Source organism: Phaseolus vulgaris, chromosome 9 (assembly GCF_000499845.2).
Source record: "Phaseolus vulgaris cultivar G19833 chromosome 9, P. vulgaris v2.0, whole genome shotgun sequence".
In the NCBI taxonomy this organism is placed as follows: domain Eukaryota; kingdom Viridiplantae; phylum Streptophyta; class Magnoliopsida; order Fabales; family Fabaceae; genus Phaseolus; species Phaseolus vulgaris.
In genome coordinates, this window is record NC_023751.2 from 16,309,667 (window position 1) to 16,330,726 (window position 21,060).

Below are 21,060 nucleotides of genomic sequence, written 5' to 3' on the forward strand. Positions count from 1 at the left end.
GTCAACACCTCAAGACAAAGAGGTGGGGGGAGAGAAGAAAGAGAGAAGCATTTAGTCATGTGCAACAAGATTGCACAGATGAACACTAAAATAAAAAAGAGGAAGAAACATGTTTTTTTCTTTACATTTCTGACCATAAAGGGGTGGCACTGAGCACAAAACTTAGATGCAGTTTCACACTTAATGAAACTGCAATTCTGATTTAAAAACAATACCAAAAAAAAGACATGATGAACTGCATCTAAGTTTTGTTTTTGCAGGAGTTTAACTCTCAATCCAACAAATGTTTTGGTGGTATGATCCTAGATGGATCAGCAAATCGAGCTGAGAAGGAACGAGGGAGGTTGTCTGGCTCCATCCATCCCATTCCTTGATCAAAGTTCATTGAGTATGTTTGTGGATCATAAACACCCTCCACTGTAGTGGGAGAACTGAACACTCTTTTCTTATCTGCTGATCTTTTCAGTTTTCTCCAAAGCATCTGCCACACTGTTTTTGTGCCATCGTAGTGAGGTTTTGTGTAGCTCCGGCCTAACCGGATGTCTTGTTTCCTTTGAGTTCTTGAACCAAACCAGTACTTCTTCATATCCATTTGCTGAGATTCCCTTCTTTTTCCTTCACACCTAAAGCTGTAAATCAAGATGGGACTTTCTATATAGGCATCATCAAGCATGAAGTCTCATCATGCAGAAAGAAGATGTATTATTGGGGACCAAGTTGGGGTGTTTCACTGACCCTTTTGGGTCTTTCTTATGAGGCTTTCCAAAGCCTAACAACCCTGTTGTTAATGTTAAGTCCCCTTGTTTAAGATTTGGTCTTTTTAATCTTATCTTTAATAATAATATATTGGGTGAAACTAAGTCTGAACCGCCGCCAACCATGAGAAGAAGCAGTTGGGATTCTAGAACAGACGCTTGTGATAAAGAACCATTGGATGAAAAAAGAGAGTCTGTGTGTGCCAAAATAGAACAGCCAAAAGAGTCATCGTTTGCTAGCTGCCTAACTCTTCCTCTATGTTCTCACTTGGATCAATCAGATTCTTTGAAATGTCATAAAAATATTAGGTTTTAACAAGAGTGACACCTCTCAAAACATTAATCATGAGACCCCAATTTATGTTTCTATCAACTTGTCTGTTCTTATTGTACCATCACGAGATGTAATTCCAAATGATGTTATTACATGACATTTATTCCTTTCATAAATTTCAGTTGCACTGTGCTCAGGCCCTTTTTGGGAATTCAATTTATTGAACCACTTTTATATACGAAATTAATTTTTAGTCTAAAAACAAATACAGCTGCGACAGTAGAGATTTTATTTCCACCTTTATTTTTCGATAGTCAAGGTATAATATACAGTCTTCTATGACTTTGCACTTTTGATGATTTAGATAAATGTCAGGAACATGACAAGTCACAACATACGACTAAAGTGAAGGAAGATAATGATCTTTTTTTAATTTGGACTAAATGGCTTGAATAAACTTGCAGGGCCAATAAATCACTGTCATGACGCAACTACCTCTATCCAATATATTGGCTCATGCAAAATGCGTACATAAATAAAAGATGGTCAGAACTTTAAAAGCTATGGCAAAATTTTCACACAAGATTGGTAATTCTGCACGTAGAGCTAAAATATGTATGCCTACTTGTGTGGGGAAAACAGCAGAACTACATAGGTTCGGAATACATAAACTAAACTTCACAAAAGTGAACCAAAAAACTTAATTTTTTTCATGCCCCACCACCCCGTGACTGTGTGATTGACTTCAGTTTCTCATAAGCATCAAAACAGGCATGAGAATAGTCTGACAAAGCACGGAAGAGTTCAGGCAAGCGAGTTTTGAAACTCTGTAGTGATTTCTCTCGCACCTGAACACACTGCTTTTGGTGAGATTCAATTTCCTCTTCTAATTTCTTCTGCAAGCTCTCAACAACAAACTGCCTATCCGAGACAGGATTGTGTGTGTTTACTTCCTCTCCTCTTTCATGTTCAGCATCTTCAGGCCCCTTCCGCATTAAATGCTTCTGGTACCATTCCTCAAAGGCTTGTTTTTTCTTCAAGTATTCCTTTCTGGTTTCTTCACACCTCTCCTTTAACTTCATCTCTTCCTCTTGTTGAAGTATGATAGTCTTTATCACAGCAGCAAAGGAGGAAATAGCAGATTTGGCAAGCTCGTCAGGAAGCTTGTCAACATAATCATGCCACGCGTGGAGAAGGGCTTGGATTGGTGGATTCTGCGCCTTTGGGGGCGACGATATTTTCTCTTTAAGGTTCCTTTCAATAGGGATCAGATTCAATTTTAGCCAGCTGTTAAGAGCTTTGATGTAATGCTTTTGTTGAGACACAAGCTTCTCAAATTGTAAATGCCATTCCTGGATGACATTCCAAAGTTGCACAGTGCGTTCGTAATGATGCTTTGTTGTTTCCTTAGGAGCTTGAGAAATATCAAGAGATTTGATGTCCGTAACTATTTTCAGCTGGCTGTCATGATATGAGCACATATGTTCCCACATATTTCCCATCCTGAAGAGAAATCAAGTGCATTCACGATTAGGATCCATTAATGGTGCAAATAGCTCTTTAAAACTACTGTTCAAGCTTCCCCTTTCATTAGAATAAAAATCCACAACATAGTGTATGTAGTAGCAATATAAAAGAATCACATGCAATAAATTAAAAATTCTTGATCCAGTTGTAGCAAGTATAGGACCGAATTGAAAACTAGGAAAGTATTTTTTATAGTAATGAAATGTTCATCCCTCTACACCCTCAGCAACAGAAAAAAGACAATAAAACAAAATTAGTAGCAAAGCAAGATAGAAACAAAACACAAAACACGCAGTGAGAACAACAAGGAAACTATACATGTACAGTAATATAATTCTTATAGTGATTAATTGTATTCTATAGTTAAATGCACTTCAGTATCCGAGGTCAGAATTTAAATGGCACATAAACTGCCAAGAACTAAACTTCAGCATAAAAGGCTTTTTCAGGTTAAAGAATCAATTACTAGAATGCTGGATTGTGTTATGTTCCAATACTTCACATTTGAAACTAATTTAGGTGGTCTACAAGCTAGAGGTTCGGAACACTGCCAACCCTGAAAGAAAGTTTACAATGATGTGGGTTTCTTCCACTGACTCGTCATTCAAACATAGCAACTAAAACCCATAAAATATCAAATGCCACGGAATAATCAACTGAGGCAATACAGCTGATCAAAAAAAAAAAAAAAACCTGAGGCAATACCAATACCATTACATCTCTTAAAATTTCTTATCAGCAATACTTACTCAACAACAAGAGCAACAAGTTTTGGATACAGCTGAGCATCTCGAATATGATTAACTTCCGAAACTGTTGAGTCCATGGACTGCATGTCAACAATATATCTTGTATGCAAATGACTAACGGCTGCTTTAGTTTTTTCCAAGGATTCAGCGCTCGCACCACGCTTCTTCTGCTTGTTTAGAATTGCAACTTTTCTCTGATACTCAAACTTCATAAGCTCACCTTGCTGTTGACAAGGAGTGAAGTTTTGTAACTCAAAATCTAAAATTAATAAAACATGAATACAAATATGAGAAAAAAGTACATGTAATGATAGTGTAAAGGATATTTACATTGTCATCTAATCACAAACCTTCATGAATGTTAAGTTCATTGACATTCCTAATAACTAGCTTAAAAGTCATAGTAATGATAATGTTTGAATGATTGACAATATAATTTGTTTTGCACAGATGATGTCTAAATATTGAACTCGATAAGATATTCTAATACTCTCTATCAAGAGTGAAAAAAATGAAACATAATGAAAAGTGCAGACGAGATCATGAACGTTGATCCCTACCTTGACCTCTTCGTAAAGTTTCTTTTCCCAGGCCAACAATTTATCCAAAACAGTGGCATGAGTTTCATATTCTTCGGAATCAATATCATCTTTCCCAGCATCTCCATTGGACACACCTTTGAATGACCTGTTCCAAGTTATGACGCGCATAACCCTAGCAGAATGATCAATGTGTCCTGTTCATATCACCACCACATGAAATTAAACAATCTCAGCAATTTAACAAACTTCAACTTCAAAAAAGAAAGAAACAAATCACCCCTACCGCGATTATCAGCAAAATTGGAATGATAGTGCAACCTAGTAGCCTCAAGCATCTTGGTAACTTCTTGAGCACCCTCGGAAGCTTTTAGAAAGTGATCATCAAGCACATTGAGAATCTGCATCAGAGTAACAGAAGGAACCACCTTTATTGCTCTCCTAAACTCAGCTGGAGCAGTTTTGGAATGCTCAATGTGCTTCTTTGCTTCACTTATCTCATCATGCTCTTCATGAATGTTTTCGTGTACATGTTCCTGCACTTTCTCTGGAGTTTTAAGCTCAACCTCGTCTTCAATCACATTCTCCATTTTACCATCACCATTATCATCATTATCGTTATTATCATCATCATCAGCAGCATCGAGAGAAGGTCCAGGCATGTTATCCACCATGAAGAAGTAATCCCAAGCCATGCCCTTAGAATCCGGCATCGGCGGCGGCGGTGTCTTCATCTCCGGCGACAACGATCCGGTGGTTTTCTTCACCGGCTTGGGGGTTTCTTCTTCCTCCTCCTCGGTGATGGCGAGGGGAACGGGGCTGCTGCGGTGTATGGCTCCAGCGGGCATGGTGGCGGCGCGCGGGAGCGATATAGGGGAGAACTCGGGGAGCGGCGGGGGCGGGGGAGGGAGGGAGTCATCGATGGGCGGCGGGGGTGGCGGCGGAGGGCTGGAGGAGACGGTAGGAGGGTCGAGGGGCGGCGGAGGGTGGGGGTCGTGGGTCTCGCCGTGGGCATAGTCGCTGAGGGCGGCGCCGGTGTTCTTGAGCGCGACGGCGTAGCCAGAATGTCCGGCGGCGAAGGCGTTGCGAGCCACGACGGCGTCCTTCATCAAGTTCTTGCGTTCCTTACAGCGAGACACGGATTCCTCATTGTCTATTCGGGACTGTGCGCAACCCATTTCGAAAAAGTCGGAGGTTGTTGTCGGCGGCAAAAATGTAGTGAGTTGTCACAAAGAGGATGTGAATGAGTTTGGGATCCAAACGGTGTCGTATGGGAATGAGAAACGAGTTTTTGAGATCTCAGAGTTGGCAGAGCAGAGAAGCGCACAGGAGAGAGTGTGGTGTGAAGCAGAGAGAGTGTGAAGTGAGTGAGTGAGTGAGTGCAGAGTCACACAGGAAAGGACACAGATTCGGTTATTCGCCGCGACTCTGTATTTTAATGCTACTCGCTCAATTTCGCTATGAGGTGTCCTTGTCAATACAATTTTAAAATAACGGTCATATTTCTTTATTTTTTAAAATAACACTTTCTTAAAATAGATCCAAATTTTATAGAAACTTTTTAAACAAAAAATATCATTATAATGTGGTACATAAGATTAAATATAAATATATAATAACTATTCGTTTTTAAAGAATTTAACTTGAATTAAAATTTTCAGGTATGATTTCTAAGTTCATATTAAATAAAATGTACATTTTTCGTTAATTTTAAATAGACATGTATATTCATATTTTTAATTAACTTATATTTTTTTTTTAGAATAAAAAATCATCTTTTGTATCTTTGATAATTTACATTTATATATGATTTTCTTTAATATAAATGCATTTTGTTATCGTATATTCATAAAATTGTTGTAAATACTTAGATAGAAAGAGTTGTATTATATTATAAAATAATAAATTTAGCCTTCATGTTATATATGAAATGTTATATATATATATATATATATATATTGAAAAATACTTAGATAGAAAGAAACAAAATCAAAATTTTGAAATCTTTATACATGATTCTTGAAATAGCAACATATAACTATTTTTTTTAATATGTAACTCTTATATAAGTATTCAAATAAGAAAACTTCTCTCTAATATGTTTGAAGGATTGACCTTGATTTACGTTATTGATGTAAATTTATTAAAATTTGAACAATCTTTCATAAATATATATTTTTTTAAGAAAATATGTCCTATATAAATATGTATAATAATTTAAAAATCTTCGATGTACTTATAACCTTTTTTAAATAATATATATATATATATATCTTAATCGATAAATTAAGTTAAACAAGTAATATAACAAAACAAAGAGAGATTAAATTAATCACATGACTTTTACTGAATATTATATTATTTAACTTTTTTTATTGAATTTTGATTTGTTTTCAAAATTTACTACTTAATTAAACATCTCAATCCAATCCATATATACACATATTAACATAACAAATATTTTAGAAACATACTAAAACATTATTTATTTCATCCTCATAATTGTTGTTTAATTTTAATATAATATAAAAGTGCAATACAACAAGTAAAACTAAACAATTAAATATGTTTTCCGTTTATATATAAATTTTACTTGTAATAATAAAATTGAAATCAAATCTTTACTAATTTATGTAAAAATGAAATATGATCCCTAACTAAATTAGGAAATTATTAGAATGAATCATTACTATCTTTCTTAAATGAAATACTGAAATGGATGTTATAACATTGTAATGCAGTCAATCTAAAAATCCTAGATTCGTAAACATTTTTTTTTATAAGAATTCATTTTAATAGTTCCTTATTACAAATATCCAATATATTTGAATTAGGAAGAAAATCAATTTCACATTATAATATAGAAAAAAAAACATTTAATCGAAAAGTAAATATATTCAAATACCGCCATGCTCAACCAGGATTATTTTTTTTTTGAGGCAGCCTATTCAAGAAAAAAGTACACAATAAAATGTCAACAGTTTTTGTAAACGTCCAACGCATGGAACAGTCTTAAATAGTTTTGAAGGAATTGAGGAAAATGTTATGCCAAAGAACAAATGAACATGGATGAAGTAACTGAAATCATCCATTAGAGTTAGATCATTGACAAACAATTATTAACTAGACAAATACCTCATGTCAAGTCAGATAACAACTTCAAATAAAGATAAATCATGTCTATGGACAAAAGAAAACATATAATCTTGGTCGTTATGATCGTCTTTGATATAACGAATACAGTTAGTAGTCAGCGTCGTGGAAGAAAATATAAAATGCAAAGGTGTTAGAAAATAAGCCGTAGAATGAAATTCGACCACTGCCTTAGAACAACGAAATGCTAATTATGAAGGTAGAAAGATGGGTCTAAAAAGGCCACGACACACTAAAGTGAGTGAAGGTAGCCAGCCATTCTGTGGTCATAGAAATGCCTTATCCTATAGCTACCTCCTCAACTACTTCAATTAACATTTTTTTTAGCCTTAAAGGCTCCCTTGGCCATGGCAAGCCACTAATTATTTAAATCACACAAAAATTCGCTTATCAAGCATACCAAATATCCTGGAATCATGTGTACAAAGAGGTCAATTCAACGACGGATGCATTAGCTTAGCATGGTCTTTCAATAGATACATACCTATAATACTAATAGCTCAGCAACCTTGAACTCGGCTAGTTTTTTTGGCCTTTAGGCCCTTCAATAGCAAATAAAGGCAAAACTAACATATAACCAAACTTTTCACATTTCCCACCAAAAGGCCAAACAGGTCACACCGAGAACCAAAGTCACAGCTTGATCGGCAGGGAGTTGCAAAGTGTGCTCCTATAAACTCCCAAACCCCATGTAAGAAGTATTTACAACTGCCAAACCAAAATTTGTAAAGTATGTCACTGCCTTAACGAACCAGTCAATCCCAGACACTGCGAATCAAAGATTCAAAACATGTTAGTTTGAAAACCCGTATTAGAAAATACCACAGGCTTCTCACAGTTCTTCAAATTCAAAAATCACGGGGAAAAACATAAATATCAAGCCCTCCATTCAATGTAGCCTTTAGTGTATTTTTGGACAAACTTTAAAAACAAATTTGAGCGTAACTTACAAAAAAATCTAATCCTTTTTTTGTTCAAAATAAAAAAACCTGAAACGCTCTTTTAGGAGGGTTACAAAAAATACCTATAATAAAGTTTCTAAAAGAAAATGCTTAATCGAAACCGACCTAATTCTTTCAAATAGCAATCTATAAGCAATGTAAAATGTTCGTAGTTATGTAAATAATCTCACTTTAGTGTATAGACAGAACATCAAATATCACAACTCAAAAAATTCAGTAATCGATGTTGAGACAAACTAAGCAGTTCAAGTAATAACAATTGTACAGTTAGTTACCACTTTAATATCTATTTACCCGCAAAAGAGAAAAATGTCAGCATAATTTAATGTTGAAAACAACCTAGTTGATCAATTATTAAAGTGAGGGTGACACACAGAACAGAGAACCAAAGAGGATTTTACTGAAGAGGAAACAAACAACAAATTGATTCGGTTGGCAAGAAATATACAAGTGGTGCAAATTCAGTACTAGAAGTGGAAAACTTACAAATTCATTAGCTCCGGAAACCACAAGTCAAGCATAAGCCAAAAATTTGGTAACTGCAAAAAATGTGATACTAATAAAAAAAAATCCAGCACTCTAAAGCAACAGTAAAAGAAGATACAAGGAAGAAAAACTTTCTTTGAAGGAGAATTTACCACTAAAAATATGTATATGGCCAATGGATGTCAGTTAAATTTTAGACTTCAGCTTAGCTTTGAGTTTCCTCAACTGCTCACCTTGTTGCTTAAGGAATAAAAACATAATAAAAAAAATCAACATGGAATAAATAAAACAAATGAATATGATTTATGGGACATTACTGAAAGATTATATACCTGATATAACATTCTCCATGATTTTTTTCCTCTTTCTTGCAGTAAGCACCACTCTATGGCCATGTCATATTCAATATTGTTGGGCTGAGAACAATGTGAAGTAGATACAGCATCTTTCTGTACAAACCAAAATCATACTGATAAATAAATGAAAATGAACCAACTATTTAACCAACATTTCCAAAATTGGCCTAAAATATGAACAAAAAAGAAAGACCGTGTACCATTTCTCGTTGCATTTGCATCATTCTAAGTTGATCAACAACATGATGACCATAGAATACTGGCTTCTTTTCTGGAAAGCATGGAACTCCAAAGCTTCCAACAAGGGGTCTAACAAATAACAAAATTAAATGCTTTTAACTAAGCACTGATAGCTCATACGTAAGCTTTTAAGCTGATAAAGTTCTATTCAGTGACTAATCAACATGGTAAATTAGTGTATATAACAGCCAAAGTTCATTTACTATAAGGTATCACTCTTGCAACTGCAGTTCCAAGTGCTTCCCTCTTTTCCAATGTTGTGAACATTGAGAGCTTAAATAGAATTGCGAGGGGGATCATAACATGAATAGTAAGATATTTTTCCCAAAAGATGTAAAACTAAACAACTATAGTAATTTACTTAATAATAGCTGCCCAAACAAAGTACGTCATCTCAATGTAGTAGGTACCATGGGATACACAATGATTCCCATGAATCAATATGATTCTCGACTCTGACAATGTGAATTACTTTTTATTTCTTTGATTGATAATCTTCTCCCCCCAACAAGAGCAAATCTTGTGCCCCCCACAACCCATCTACTGCTTCTGTATGTTGCTTTAATTTGTTGAAGAACACTGCTCAAGGTAAAAAGGAGGAGGTAGAGAAGACATGGTAGCACTACAACAGTCCCCATAGAGACATTCCAATGTTTGTTGGGTGCAGTTGCAAGAATGGAGCATCATCTTACAAAATGTGAGTGCCTTTGTTAGTGTTTAGGGAGATGTTATGGAAATATTTGTGAAGCCATGAGAGGTAAAGTTAAGGATTCTTACAAAAACATGAATCCGCTGAGGGATGAAATAATCTCTTCAGCATTAGCATTCTTTCTCATATTTTCACTCTCAAGTTGGTATAAGAGCCTAGTTCGATCCAACCCTTTGTATGTCATTGTCCACATATGATCAGCCACCCCCAGCCATTGTCTCTTTTTTCTCTAACGAGAATATGGTCTTTTTCGTCCCGTCAAGCAATGGAAACCCCACATATAGAAATGTTAAGGGACTCAAGAAATTTGCAATTGCATGAATGGTAAATTGGAAATGAATTACCAATTAATTAGGCACTCCTACTTATCCAAACAAATGTTGAAGGTTGTCGGAGAATATGGTAGGGGTTTAAAGAATCCTATCTATCACGAGGTGAGGGTTTCCATTTTTTGAAAACTCATCATGCCTCGCACCGCCTCATCAAACCTTGCACAGTCGTTCGTCACAATCTCCTAGACTGCCTTTTTCGACATCTTCATTCAGCGCTAGCAACCCATGATGCAAAAAGTAGCAATCATGGGCTGCCATGAGAAATCCACATTGTCACTGCCATGTTGTGGCGGCAAGTAGTAAATCTGCCACCAATTTCCACCATGGCACCTCCATAATCAGTTTTGGATAACACTGTTATATTTGAGAGTGCTTGATCACTCCTTTCACATGTTCTCATATTTATATTGATCATAGTAGTTAGTATCTTACGATTCACAATACGTATCGTACGAAACGATACGGTTTCACCCTCCCACGATACGAATCGTTTGAAGAATCTTTTTTGTCCCTGAATCTTAGCTATATAGTGCGATTCGCACAAAGAATCGCTGAATCGCGAAACGAAACGATTTCGTATTGTGTGAATCAGTGTGGATTTTAAAAAATGAGTAAATAAAAAAAATAGACAGAATTTGTTTAATAACATGTATGCACCACATTATTTTTTTAGAGGTTGTTTTAGTGAAATTGTGTGGTATAAATATGAGAATGTATGAGAGGAGTGATCAAACTCTCTTAAATATAGTCTCTTTTATTTATGTCAACTATATATATACACATGCTATTTTTTTTATTGATCACAGATCTTAAAATTCACAATAACATTTCATTCATGATTCAAAAAATCAACTTTCCGATTTATGAGTTGGATGCTTATTCAACTACTTTGCTTCATCTTCAACGGAGCATTGGACTTTTATATTGTTTTATAATCATATGTTAGTAGGCACTGGGGTTTGGCCTCTGCAGCTGATAGTGCATCAATACGTTGACCAATATTAAGAAAATAAATGTATTATGTTACCCATAAATTATATTATCAAGAGATCTCTTTCCTTCCTTTATAGCAGCAGCATAACACTTCCATTTTAGCAGACACAGAAGAACAGAAGCAGTGTTGTTAAATGACAGCCATACCAGTGCCATTGGCAACAGTGATTTTTCAACAAACCATCATGATATAGAAAAGGTGTGGCAGGTTTCAAAATGGTTGCCACCATACATGTGCACATAGCAACCATGGTGGAAATTTAAGAGAAGAAAAAAATGGGCTTGGGCCATGTGACATGACCTAAAACTAAATCAAAATCACTCAACTCTCTTCCTCTCTGACCCTCATGAACAAAAAGTACAAAGTCCAAGCTCCCCTATCAGGAAATGCAGGGAAGTAACAAGACTAGAGCAAAACGCAAAAATCATTGGAGACTTGCATGAATAAACAATGTAAAGACCAAAGAAGCCGATATTGAGGTGTTCCTTGCATGGGTTGACCAGAAGAAATGTGAGATATGAGTTCGCTCGCCATAACCAATTATAAAAATGAAACACAGGATTGGGGTTCTTCCTCACGAATAAAAGTGAGAAATTGAGCATTCATTATACTCACATAAAAGCAGCTGTTAGAAATTTATTTAAATAATGTCTTCATATATTTTTATATTTCTAAACAAATTTTTGCACAAGCCAAGTGCACAAAGACAAACTAATTCATATACACTTGTTTCTAAACACACAATAGGCAAAGACAACTGCAATTTCAGTGTACTGGGCTTCAGAGGTTACTAACCAAAGGAAATCTTTAAATGCAGGGCAACCTTTTGAAGAGTAACTTAATACCATACCTAACTCCTAGCTTCATATGTCCCAAAAAAACCTTTCAAGGGACTACATCAGATCTAAGAAAAATCATCCAATTCAACAACGGAAGTGCAAAATAATTAATTAATAGAGTTAAGGGGAAAAAGAATACACACACTGATGGAAGGACAATACACACAAAGAGACATACATAAGTATATACCAACATTCATTTGATTCCTCTAAAGTGAGATTCCCTTTAGAGAGGGAATTATAAGCATTGGTGAACAATCAAGAATTAAATTATGATTAAATGCACGCACATATGTATAATAAAATATGTAGTTGTTTAAAAATCTCAGACACTGAATGCTATAGTTAAAGGCTACAACTCCTCAATTGAAGAATCTTATAAGTGAAAGAGCAGCAAGTATCGACCATTAAAACTTACCAGGAATGACCATAGTAAAAAAAAAGACACTGATGTTGAAATAGATCTCATTAAACAGAACGACCAAGTTTAGACAAAAAAGGTTCACTAATATTGAAAAATATCTCATTATATTTCAAATATAGAGAAGTGGACTGAGTTGAATTCATGCTTTTCAAAAATGCAGTTATCATGCAACATGGAGTTGAGTACATACAGTCCATTTGACAATAAGAAGCAGCCCTCGTCTAATTCTCTAACAACCTTCGCTGCTGCTTCCATTTTCTTAAATATAGCAAAAGCTTGACCTGCATAAAAACAATTATTACATCATTGTTATATTCAAGCTTATTTTTTTAACAAAGTTTAGAAAAATGACCAAAGACTCTAGTTCTAACCAGAATGAGAGCTAGTGTAGTCAGTTTTCTGGATCACCTTAGCAGTGCAACGTTCTTTAAAGCCAGTCCAAATAATATTCTGTTACTTAGAACAATTAATCAATCAAATTAGCGATAGGCAGCATACTAAAGTAACAACACACTGATAGAAATATTAATTGACAAATAAAATTGTAAAATCAAAAGCTATTTATTTTGCTTCCAGCAAGGAGAATATTAAGGTAAAAATACAAAGGTACACGTTCAATAACAGGATTTAAGATACTAAATTTAAATGGTCCTTTTATGGGATGTTGGACTTGTATTCAAGTTCTCCACCTAAAGAATAAGAATATGTAAATTACGGAGATACGTAAAATCTCTATAATGTAGGACATGGGGACACGGATCTATATATTATAATTATGAATTATATAAATTGACAATAAAGATTTATGTGCACAAGTATGTTCCAGATTATTTTTTGGAGCAGAAAGATGTTTTTCATGACTAGTTCACAGGGATTTGCTTCTTATTTTTATAATCATAATAACAATTTATACAATAAAGTTTGAATTTAAAAAAAAATTAATGTATTTTTCCTTTTTAAAATTGTGTTAGAACTGTACTAGAATTGTTAGAAATCTAACAAATACTTTTTGAATTGGACACTTCACCGATACTTGTCATACAAGTGTCGGTGTCCGATACTCGTATCGGACACCGACACGCCATTTAAGAGGAGTGTCTGAGCTTCATAGGGAATGATTATTACCTGTACCTCGGCAGAAGATAAAGAAGGATCCAAGTTTTGAAGTAGCACAAGTTTTCCTTGCTCAAAAGCAGTTTTCATTTTTTCTTCCCAAGGCTGAAAATGGTATAAATCATCCATAATGTCTCAAGCTTTATTTCATTATATCTCAATCAAAAAATCACCAGCCAAAACAAGCAAAATCATAGATACTATAGTTCATTACATTGCATCCTACAAGTAAATTCAATTAAAGAAAGGCAATACAAGAAAAGAAAAAGAAAAAAGAACTTACAATTTCCTTAAACCATTTGCTTCTATCCTGTGAAAAAACGGAGGGGTAAATTGCATAAGAACACCAAAAGTAACAAACTACTTGAATTGATGTTAAGAAGAAGCACGCAGCAAAATCAACTAAATAGTTACAAACAAATGTCAACAAAAATGCCATTATTTACCAAATTTTAAATGAATAATTCTATTAATTCTCCTAAAAAAATTCCAAGAGGGTTGCCCACTAAAATAAACCTTAAAATGGAAATCATATAGGAGGTGCTCAAAGGAGTTTCTTCAATTCCTTTACATTAACAATTTTAGTTTATTATGTCACTAATGAGAAATGGTTAGACTACATATTTAACTGTGTCATTGATGAGAAATGGTCATGGGTGATCCAGATAATCAACCTCCTTTAACGAGATAAGATTTTTATTGTGTTAGTGAAAATTGGTATAGAAAAAAACTATTGAAAGTAAAAACATGCAAATCCTATCAATAGTACTAAATTGCATTTATATTTGCAGTTGAGCACTATGGTAGAACGATTGCATCATTGCAGCTATAGGCCACTGTGTAGAAGGCCACCGAGTTGCAACTCCCTGTCATACCCAGAGACAGAGGCCACCAAGTTGCAACTCCCTGTCATACCCAGAGACAGAGAAATCCTCGCTGTTGCTGCTACTGCATCAGCATGTGTAAAGCCCATTTTGACCCCTAAAAAATATCATTTTAAGGTTTTAGGGGGCAATTATGTAACAACAGCCATTAAACCTGTTTTGGCCACCCTGTTGAACTCATTGGTGCACTGAAAAACCTAACTTGTTTTGACCTATGTTTTTAATTTTGGAACAGTCACTAAACCAGTAAGATATTCAAAAGTTCAATGATCTAACCATAGTTAGACCAGATGATTTTAAGTTTAGTGTCCTAGATAAGCAAAATTAAACAAAAAAATAACATAAAACTTGTAACTTCATAATTTAAAAAATAAACTTCACTGATAGATGTCACAAATCATAACATTTACTCAAATTAAAATGAAACCAAATCAAATGTGATAAAATTTAAGTTCAATAACACATTAACACCAAATAAAATTTATTAAAAGGTAACGACAAAGAAAACATAAACAAATATAATTGACGCAATTATCATTACAAGCTTTGAATTATATTAATCATCTTAATTACAAGATTTGAAATTAATTAATAATCATAATTATGAAGCTTTGAAATACATTGATCGTCATAATTATGAGCTTTCGGAATTAACAAAAGAAAAGGCTCCTCACTACAAAACCACTTTGCATTGGTTCAACCCATCTTATACACGTACTATACAATAGTAGAGGTGTCAAAATGGGTCATAACCCACAAACCAACCCAACTCACTACAAGTTCAAGTCAAAATCAATCGAACTCATAACCCATGAGCAAAACTGATTCAAGACAAGTTGACCCCTTTTCATATAGAAAATGAATATGGAGACATCTCACTTGGTATGGTGATTTTGATATTTGTTTTCACTTTCTTTTGATTCTACTAAACTAATATTGGCTAAATAGTAACTATTTAAAAATTGCAATATAATAAACAACATATATATAAAGCCATTACTAAAAAAGATTAAAAGAATCATATTTTTATTTAAAAAATTGACAAGTCAACCCACCAACCTATGATGGGACAAGCCATCTTGAAAATTTTCTAAGCCACCAAAGACACAATTTTTTCTAACCCGTCATAGTGAATTGCAAATAACGACGCAAAGCGACCACCATCCAAAACCATTATACCAAGACAATTGCTATTTTGATCCCTAAGTAGATATAAATTACACGAATCATCATTGTAGCTAAACAAAAAAAGAATGAAGTAAGCCTCGTCAGAAATGTCATTGCAAGTTATTGAAAATGTCGATAGAAGTTGAGAGATAAATACAAAAGGGAAGGAGTGAATTGCAAATGAGGGATGGTGAAATAATAGGGTGAAACACAGATTATAGTTCAAAAGATAAAATAACCCTTTTATTGATGAAAATAACACCCAAAAGTACAACACCATTTGGAATCGTAATTGTGCACCATACGCTAAATCATGACTTCAATACAACACATCACAAAAGAAAGAGATCTCTTTGATTTTGGACACAAAACACAACATATGGGCACAAAACCAAAGTGCTACGCACCCTTTCTGCCACTGAGTGGTGTTGCTCTACTTCACACAAACATGATAGCAACAATAACACGTAATATTGGCTACCATGATCTACGTGCTATGCAACCTTTCTGCCATTGAGTGGTGTTGCTCCGCTTCACACAAACATGATAGCAACAATAACACGCAATATTGACTACCATAATCTAGCCAAAATAAGATTGAATAGCAATTTCTTCTCTTCTAGACAGACCAAGAAAACTATGGGAAGCACCATAGTGTGAGACCACAAGATTTTGGCTCTTGGCAAGTCGAGAACTCATAATGACCAAAAATATAACTAGCATGATTCTTGTAAGGCTTGAACAATTCTCACCACACAAGTCAATTTCACAGGATTGTATTAGAACATGTCATAAACACGTTGTTAGGCCAATAACATTGCCCCATTCTAAGCCTATAGCCCTCAACATGAAAAGGGGTGCTGGAAAATTGTCTTAATTGCAATCACACCTAACTCACATATATATGAGAGATCGACGTCTACCTATGAGGGGTTGTTTAAAAAAGTTAATTTAAGAGTTGTATTGTGGAACCCCATGATGTCAACTCTTAGTAGGTTGAAATTTGGTATCAACTATTAGTATGGTCAATGTGGGTAGTCCTTATAAGGCTCGACAATGCTCACCTTATAAGTCAATTATAAAATTACATTAGGCCATTCTAAGAGTTTTGTTTGCATGCTTGCCTTTTGAAAAACAAGAAAGATTATGCGATAAGAAAAAAACTCACAAAACTACCAACTAAAATATAATAACTTGGTAATAAAGCAAAACCATTTTCTTTAAAATTGTAAAATAACCTTATGCGTAAATCATTAAAGAAAAATAAGTTTTGACCTTCAAATGTTAATGAAAGCAACAATGATATCCAAAAAATATAATCCACACCATAAATAACTCCGATAGATAGAATACAAACTTAACCCATAAACAAAAGCAAACTAATTTTGGTCTATTATCACAACAATTTTTAATTATTTGAGTTTGGTATTTACATAAAAATTGGGGCCAAAAGTTTAAAATAAATGCTTTATATAACTCTATAGAATCATTTTAGAATTTTTTTCCTCTATTAGTAGTTTGATGGTAAAATGAACTTATCAGTGTAAAATTTGATGTTATCCATTTAAAAAACCTAAGAATTTAGTGTAATATGTTTTCATGTTAATCTAGTCTCTAGACAATAGTTTTACCCTAGCAAGGCATCACTCTCTATAGGGAAGCACCAACTAAGCCCTAAATGGGTAAATGGAAAGGGATTTATAAATCAAACAACCCAACCCCTTTGTATTACTAGTTAACTTGGCTCTAATGTAATTTGGACATGGCTAATTATGATATAATATTAGCCCAACCAGATCGTTTTCAAACCCACGCATTAAAAGCACGATTGGGCTAAATGCTACCGTTATAGGTTGATCAGTGACCATACCTCGAAGACTCTATCTTGTTCACTTGGTTGTGTGGTGAAGTAGTAAGGTAAGAAATGCCAAGAGAACAACTATGAAGACAAAGAGAAAGGGCTTGCGATGCAACTTACATCATCTGGTCTTTGAGTAACTTCCATTGGACGAAAATCTCTCTCGTGTTCCACATTCGAAGAAACCATTGATGAGTCTCTGCACAACTTGTCCCTAGTGAGTTTTGTTGTATTGTCAATCTTTAACCTCTTAGAAGGAAGTTCCTCCACCTCACAAGAATCAATTTCACGTTGAAACTTATATTTATCCTTAGATGAAGATGGAGCTAAAGTCTTCACATCATCTTCTTCATCATCAAAGGTAATAAGCTTTCGAGTTTTCCCATTATTGTTCATCTTTGCACTAGAAACATTACCAAAACCACCCCGGTTTTCCTTCTTGGAAGCCATTTCCTCCACTAGTCCCTTATTAAATTGTCCAACTGAGACACCAACATCCTCATGATCGTCCTTTCCTAAATTAACTCTAAACGTAGAAATGTTCTTCTCAATAGTGTCATTTCCATGCCCATCATCCATTTTAGCCATTTCCCTCATTTTCAAACTAGCTCTAGAATTGTGTGATAGTTTAGAAAATGATTTATGTTTCACCAAAGAGGTCTTGTGACCCCCATTTTCTTCAGCTTTAGCTTGAGGTGCATTCTTGTTGTTGGAAACGGTGTGCAAAGCAACAGTAGGTTCACTTGCTTCCTTTGCACCAGTTCTAGAAGTAGATTTTTGTCCCAACAATGATTTAGAAACAGCATTTTCTCTAACTAATGTGTCAAAACACTTGCCATCTGGTTTTTCAATCAAAAGCTGACTGTTATTTTCACTCAAAAGAGCCACAGCTTCATTACATGCCATGAAGTTCCCGTAAACTTCTTTCTTTTCTAAACCACGTTTCACAAGACCAACATGCTTTCGACTATCTAAATTGTTAAAAATATTTTTAACTGCAACAATTAGAGAAGCAAATTCACAATGTATTCAAAAATTTAAAACTAAATAAAATTATACTTATTGCACATGATTTAGGGTCAACAACATCAATTAAAATTCTAGTACTACAACAACAGGAACAGTGTAATTTATCAACTAAACATTCAAAATAATTTGAAGGCTCAATTTATATATACAAATAAACACATCCCAAAATGAAAAATTCACATTAAATTAGAAAAACGTTCAACATGCATTTTGAAAATGTTCACTTTTCAAGTGTCTTAATATTTGCAGATTTCTCCAGAATTCCCCCTAATTAACTGCATTCAATATTTGAATATATACAAGTTCCATTGGTAAGAATCAGAGGGTATCATGTGGCAGTCTTTTCTTTTCTCTCTTTTTTTTTTTTGACAAAATTACGTTTTTGCTGATCTTTCAAAGTATAGGACAGGTGCATTAAAAAGAATTCTATAGTAATGTATGAGGTTCTCCTAAATACCCACAAGTGTGTGTAAGTGTAATTCCATTTTGAAACTGAGGATTTTTTTAGAATAATTTTCAAAAAAATGGGATGGCATACCTTCAATTCCAGCAATCTTATCATCTATCGTATCCAATAGCTTACACTTTCCAACATCAAAGAAACGATAGAATACAAATTCAGCCATTTTAACTTCTTCATCTGATGGATATGGATTCCTGCTGTCCTTCGAGATGCAAACAATATTGCATTTTCCGGAAATAGCTTCCTGATGCAATATACAAAATGAACAAAAAATAGTCAGTTTTTAAGATGTTGCCAGTCCACTCCAGACCAAGAAAATAAAGTGCATGCAATGGTTTTGCTGCTAAAAAGAAACACTAGTTCAAACTAAATTATACAAACAACAATTTAAGACCCAGGGATTCTACCTTTAAATTGCAAACAACAGACACACGTATTAACATGATTATAAATTAGCTTGAAATCTCCCTCCTCAGACATTGTTGTGCCTCTTTTAGGACTTAAACATATAAGGAGAGTCCTACCCAGAAGACTAGTTTATTAGGTGGGAGAACTCCGAGACTTGATACCACACGGTGGTTTTTCTACTTAATATGAGACTCTTAACATCCACCTTTAAGAACTGACGTCCACAACAGCTTTCACTCTGTCAAGACTCACAATGGTAGCCCTTTTCCCTATGACATTGATTTGCACCTTAACCCAGCTAATAAGTAACTTTTTCCAGGTTTGATTCTCGATGAAAGTATCAATCGTTAGGACTTAATACATAAGAACAACCCAACCCAAAAGACTAGTTCATAAGCTATGAAAATTGGGGCTTAAATATCAAATCAAGAAATTTATTCTATTCAATATGGAACTCTTAACAACCTCCCCAGGACAAAATCCATTCTATTACATTTCTATCTAAATTCTTCTGAAAAACATAATGCTAACTTCGTTGCAGTTAACTTCATTTCGTTCCACCACATTTCATTTCATTCCAATGACCATTAAACAACCAGACATAGCCTAGAAGTTCACAATGGAGTAACTTAAAGCACACCCTATAAACTGATTCATCATGCTTAAACAATGTACCATTAGTGACGCTAATAAAGCCTAATTAGTAGAAACTAAGCAGTTACCAAGTCACTCTCCCCCGTACTTCATCAAACAGATAGCAGAGAAGAAATTCACATTTAACACAGGATTTTACCAACATCAGAAAAGTAAAGTATAACCATAGTCGAACGTTAAAAAAATCCAATTACCAGAGGATTGACGTTTGCCAGCCCTTCACCTTCACCAGATGCCAGAAACAACTCGTTCTCGAGTGCTTCACTTCCATCCAAAAAGTTTCCAATCTCAGAAGGACGAAAATACCACAGAACCTTTACTCTCTTGTTCTTATCAGCGGTCTCCCATATTTTAACGATTTTACCAATGTAATGCTCGGGTTCAGCTTCCTTGTATAGAAACACGGAGTCGAAGAGCCAGTATTCCACACCATCGTAGGAAAAAGATTCGTAAAAGCGCACGTCCTTCTTCCTCCCACCAACCGATCTCATATTACCCCACTTGAACTCGATAACTTCTTCCCCTGCGTCTATCATATTCTGACGTACGAAAGTGAAATCCAAAAGCAAAGAAACATTGGTGAGAATGATCAAGAGTCAGTAAAAGCTATCAAGACGAGTTCAATTTCGAAATACAGCATCAATGTCGTGTAACCAAGAGAGAAAATACGGTACCGGTGTAGACACTTGCTGTGATTTGTGGAAGATTTGCAACGGTGTATAACACCGTGTATGGCAATTAAGCGGATTCCTCTGTCGAGTACACCTGGCCGGTGACGGTGACCACCGTACAACGCAACCCGAGTGTAGCTTCGCAAAACCCTAACGGAATGTGCGAGGAAGAATGCAACGGGAACCTCCTGATATATACTTTTTGGGCTGTTTTAAAAAAATCTGTTTTCATATACATTTTGAACAATTTTATTTTATGTTTTAATTATTTTTCACTAAAAACTTTTGTTAATAATATTTTTTTATTTTTTCTTCTTGTTATTGGTTGTACTTATATAAATAAAGTGGGTCTAGATAGTATCTGAGATTAGTTATAACAATTATCTTTAATCTCGGTTGTTTTGTCAGTCTTGCTTCTTCAATACTTTAAGACTCCTTTCTCAATCCAATGGTGCTCTGTCAGAGTTCTTACAA

General features: G+C 34.7%; 3 protein-coding genes across 3 annotated transcripts; all 3 read right to left on the reverse strand.

Moving 5' to 3' along the window:
• Window positions 1-271: 271 nt before the first annotated feature.
• On the reverse strand, window positions 272-673 carry LOC137822265 (uncharacterized). The gene has a single exon (XM_068627153.1). It carries the CDS (start codon window positions 671-673, stop codon window positions 272-274), a length of 402 nt encoding a protein of 133 aa, XP_068483254.1.
• An 839-nt stretch (window positions 674-1,512) lies between these two features.
• Window positions 1,513-5,287, reverse strand: LOC137821831 (protein ALTERED PHOSPHATE STARVATION RESPONSE 1). Its single transcript, XM_068626602.1, has 4 exons — window positions 4,131-5,287; window positions 3,866-4,041; window positions 3,306-3,529; window positions 1,513-2,532 (listed from the first exon to the last, which is right to left on the reverse strand). Exons 1-4 carry the CDS (start codon window positions 5,020-5,022, stop codon window positions 1,740-1,742), a joined length of 2,085 nt encoding a protein of 694 aa, XP_068482703.1. The 5' UTR covers window positions 5,023-5,287; the 3' UTR covers window positions 1,513-1,739.
• Window positions 5,288-7,379: 2,092 nt separating this feature from the next.
• LOC137820784 (protein ANTI-SILENCING 1) lies at window positions 7,380-20,809 on the reverse strand. Its single transcript, XM_068625028.1, has 13 exons — window positions 20,590-20,809; window positions 20,110-20,454; window positions 18,929-19,097; window positions 17,482-18,356; window positions 13,736-13,762; window positions 13,465-13,557; window positions 12,711-12,789; window positions 12,530-12,620; window positions 9,002-9,110; window positions 8,778-8,894; window positions 8,598-8,685; window positions 8,446-8,498; window positions 7,380-7,765 (listed from the first exon to the last, which is right to left on the reverse strand). Exons 2-11 carry the CDS (start codon window positions 20,449-20,451, stop codon window positions 8,632-8,634), a joined length of 1,956 nt encoding a protein of 651 aa, XP_068481129.1. The 5' UTR covers window positions 20,452-20,454; window positions 20,590-20,809; the 3' UTR covers window positions 7,380-7,765; window positions 8,446-8,498; window positions 8,598-8,631.
• Between the last annotated feature and the right edge of the window lie 251 nt (window positions 20,810-21,060).

Bases quoted from the DNA above. Each gene is read 5' to 3' on its own strand.
- LOC137820784 (XM_068625028.1), bottom strand. From the start codon at position 20,451: ATGATAGACGCAGGGGAAGAAGTTATCGAGTTCAAGTGGGGTAATATG. The intron at 19,098-20,109 runs GTAATTGGATTT...ATATTGCATCAG, and splicing joins TGGCAAACGTCAATCCTCTG to GAAGCTATTTCCGGAAAATG. The intron at 12,790-13,464 runs GTAATAATCATT...TCTAAGTAACAG, and splicing joins TATCTTCTGCCGAGGTACAG to AATATTATTTGGACTGGCTT.
- LOC137822265 (XM_068627153.1), bottom strand. From the start codon at position 673: ATGCTTGATGATGCCTATATAGAAAGTCCCATCTTGATTTACAGCTTT.
- LOC137821831 (XM_068626602.1), bottom strand. From the start codon at position 5,022: ATGGGTTGCGCACAGTCCCGAATAGACAATGAGGAATCCGTGTCTCGC. The intron at 3,530-3,865 runs GTAGGGATCAAC...CCTTGTCAACAG, and splicing joins AACTTTACGAAGAGGTCAAG to CAAGGTGAGCTTATGAAGTT. The intron at 2,533-3,305 runs GTAAGTATTGCT...ATTTCTCTTCAG, and splicing joins CTTGTTGCTCTTGTTGTTGA to GATGGGAAATATGTGGGAAC.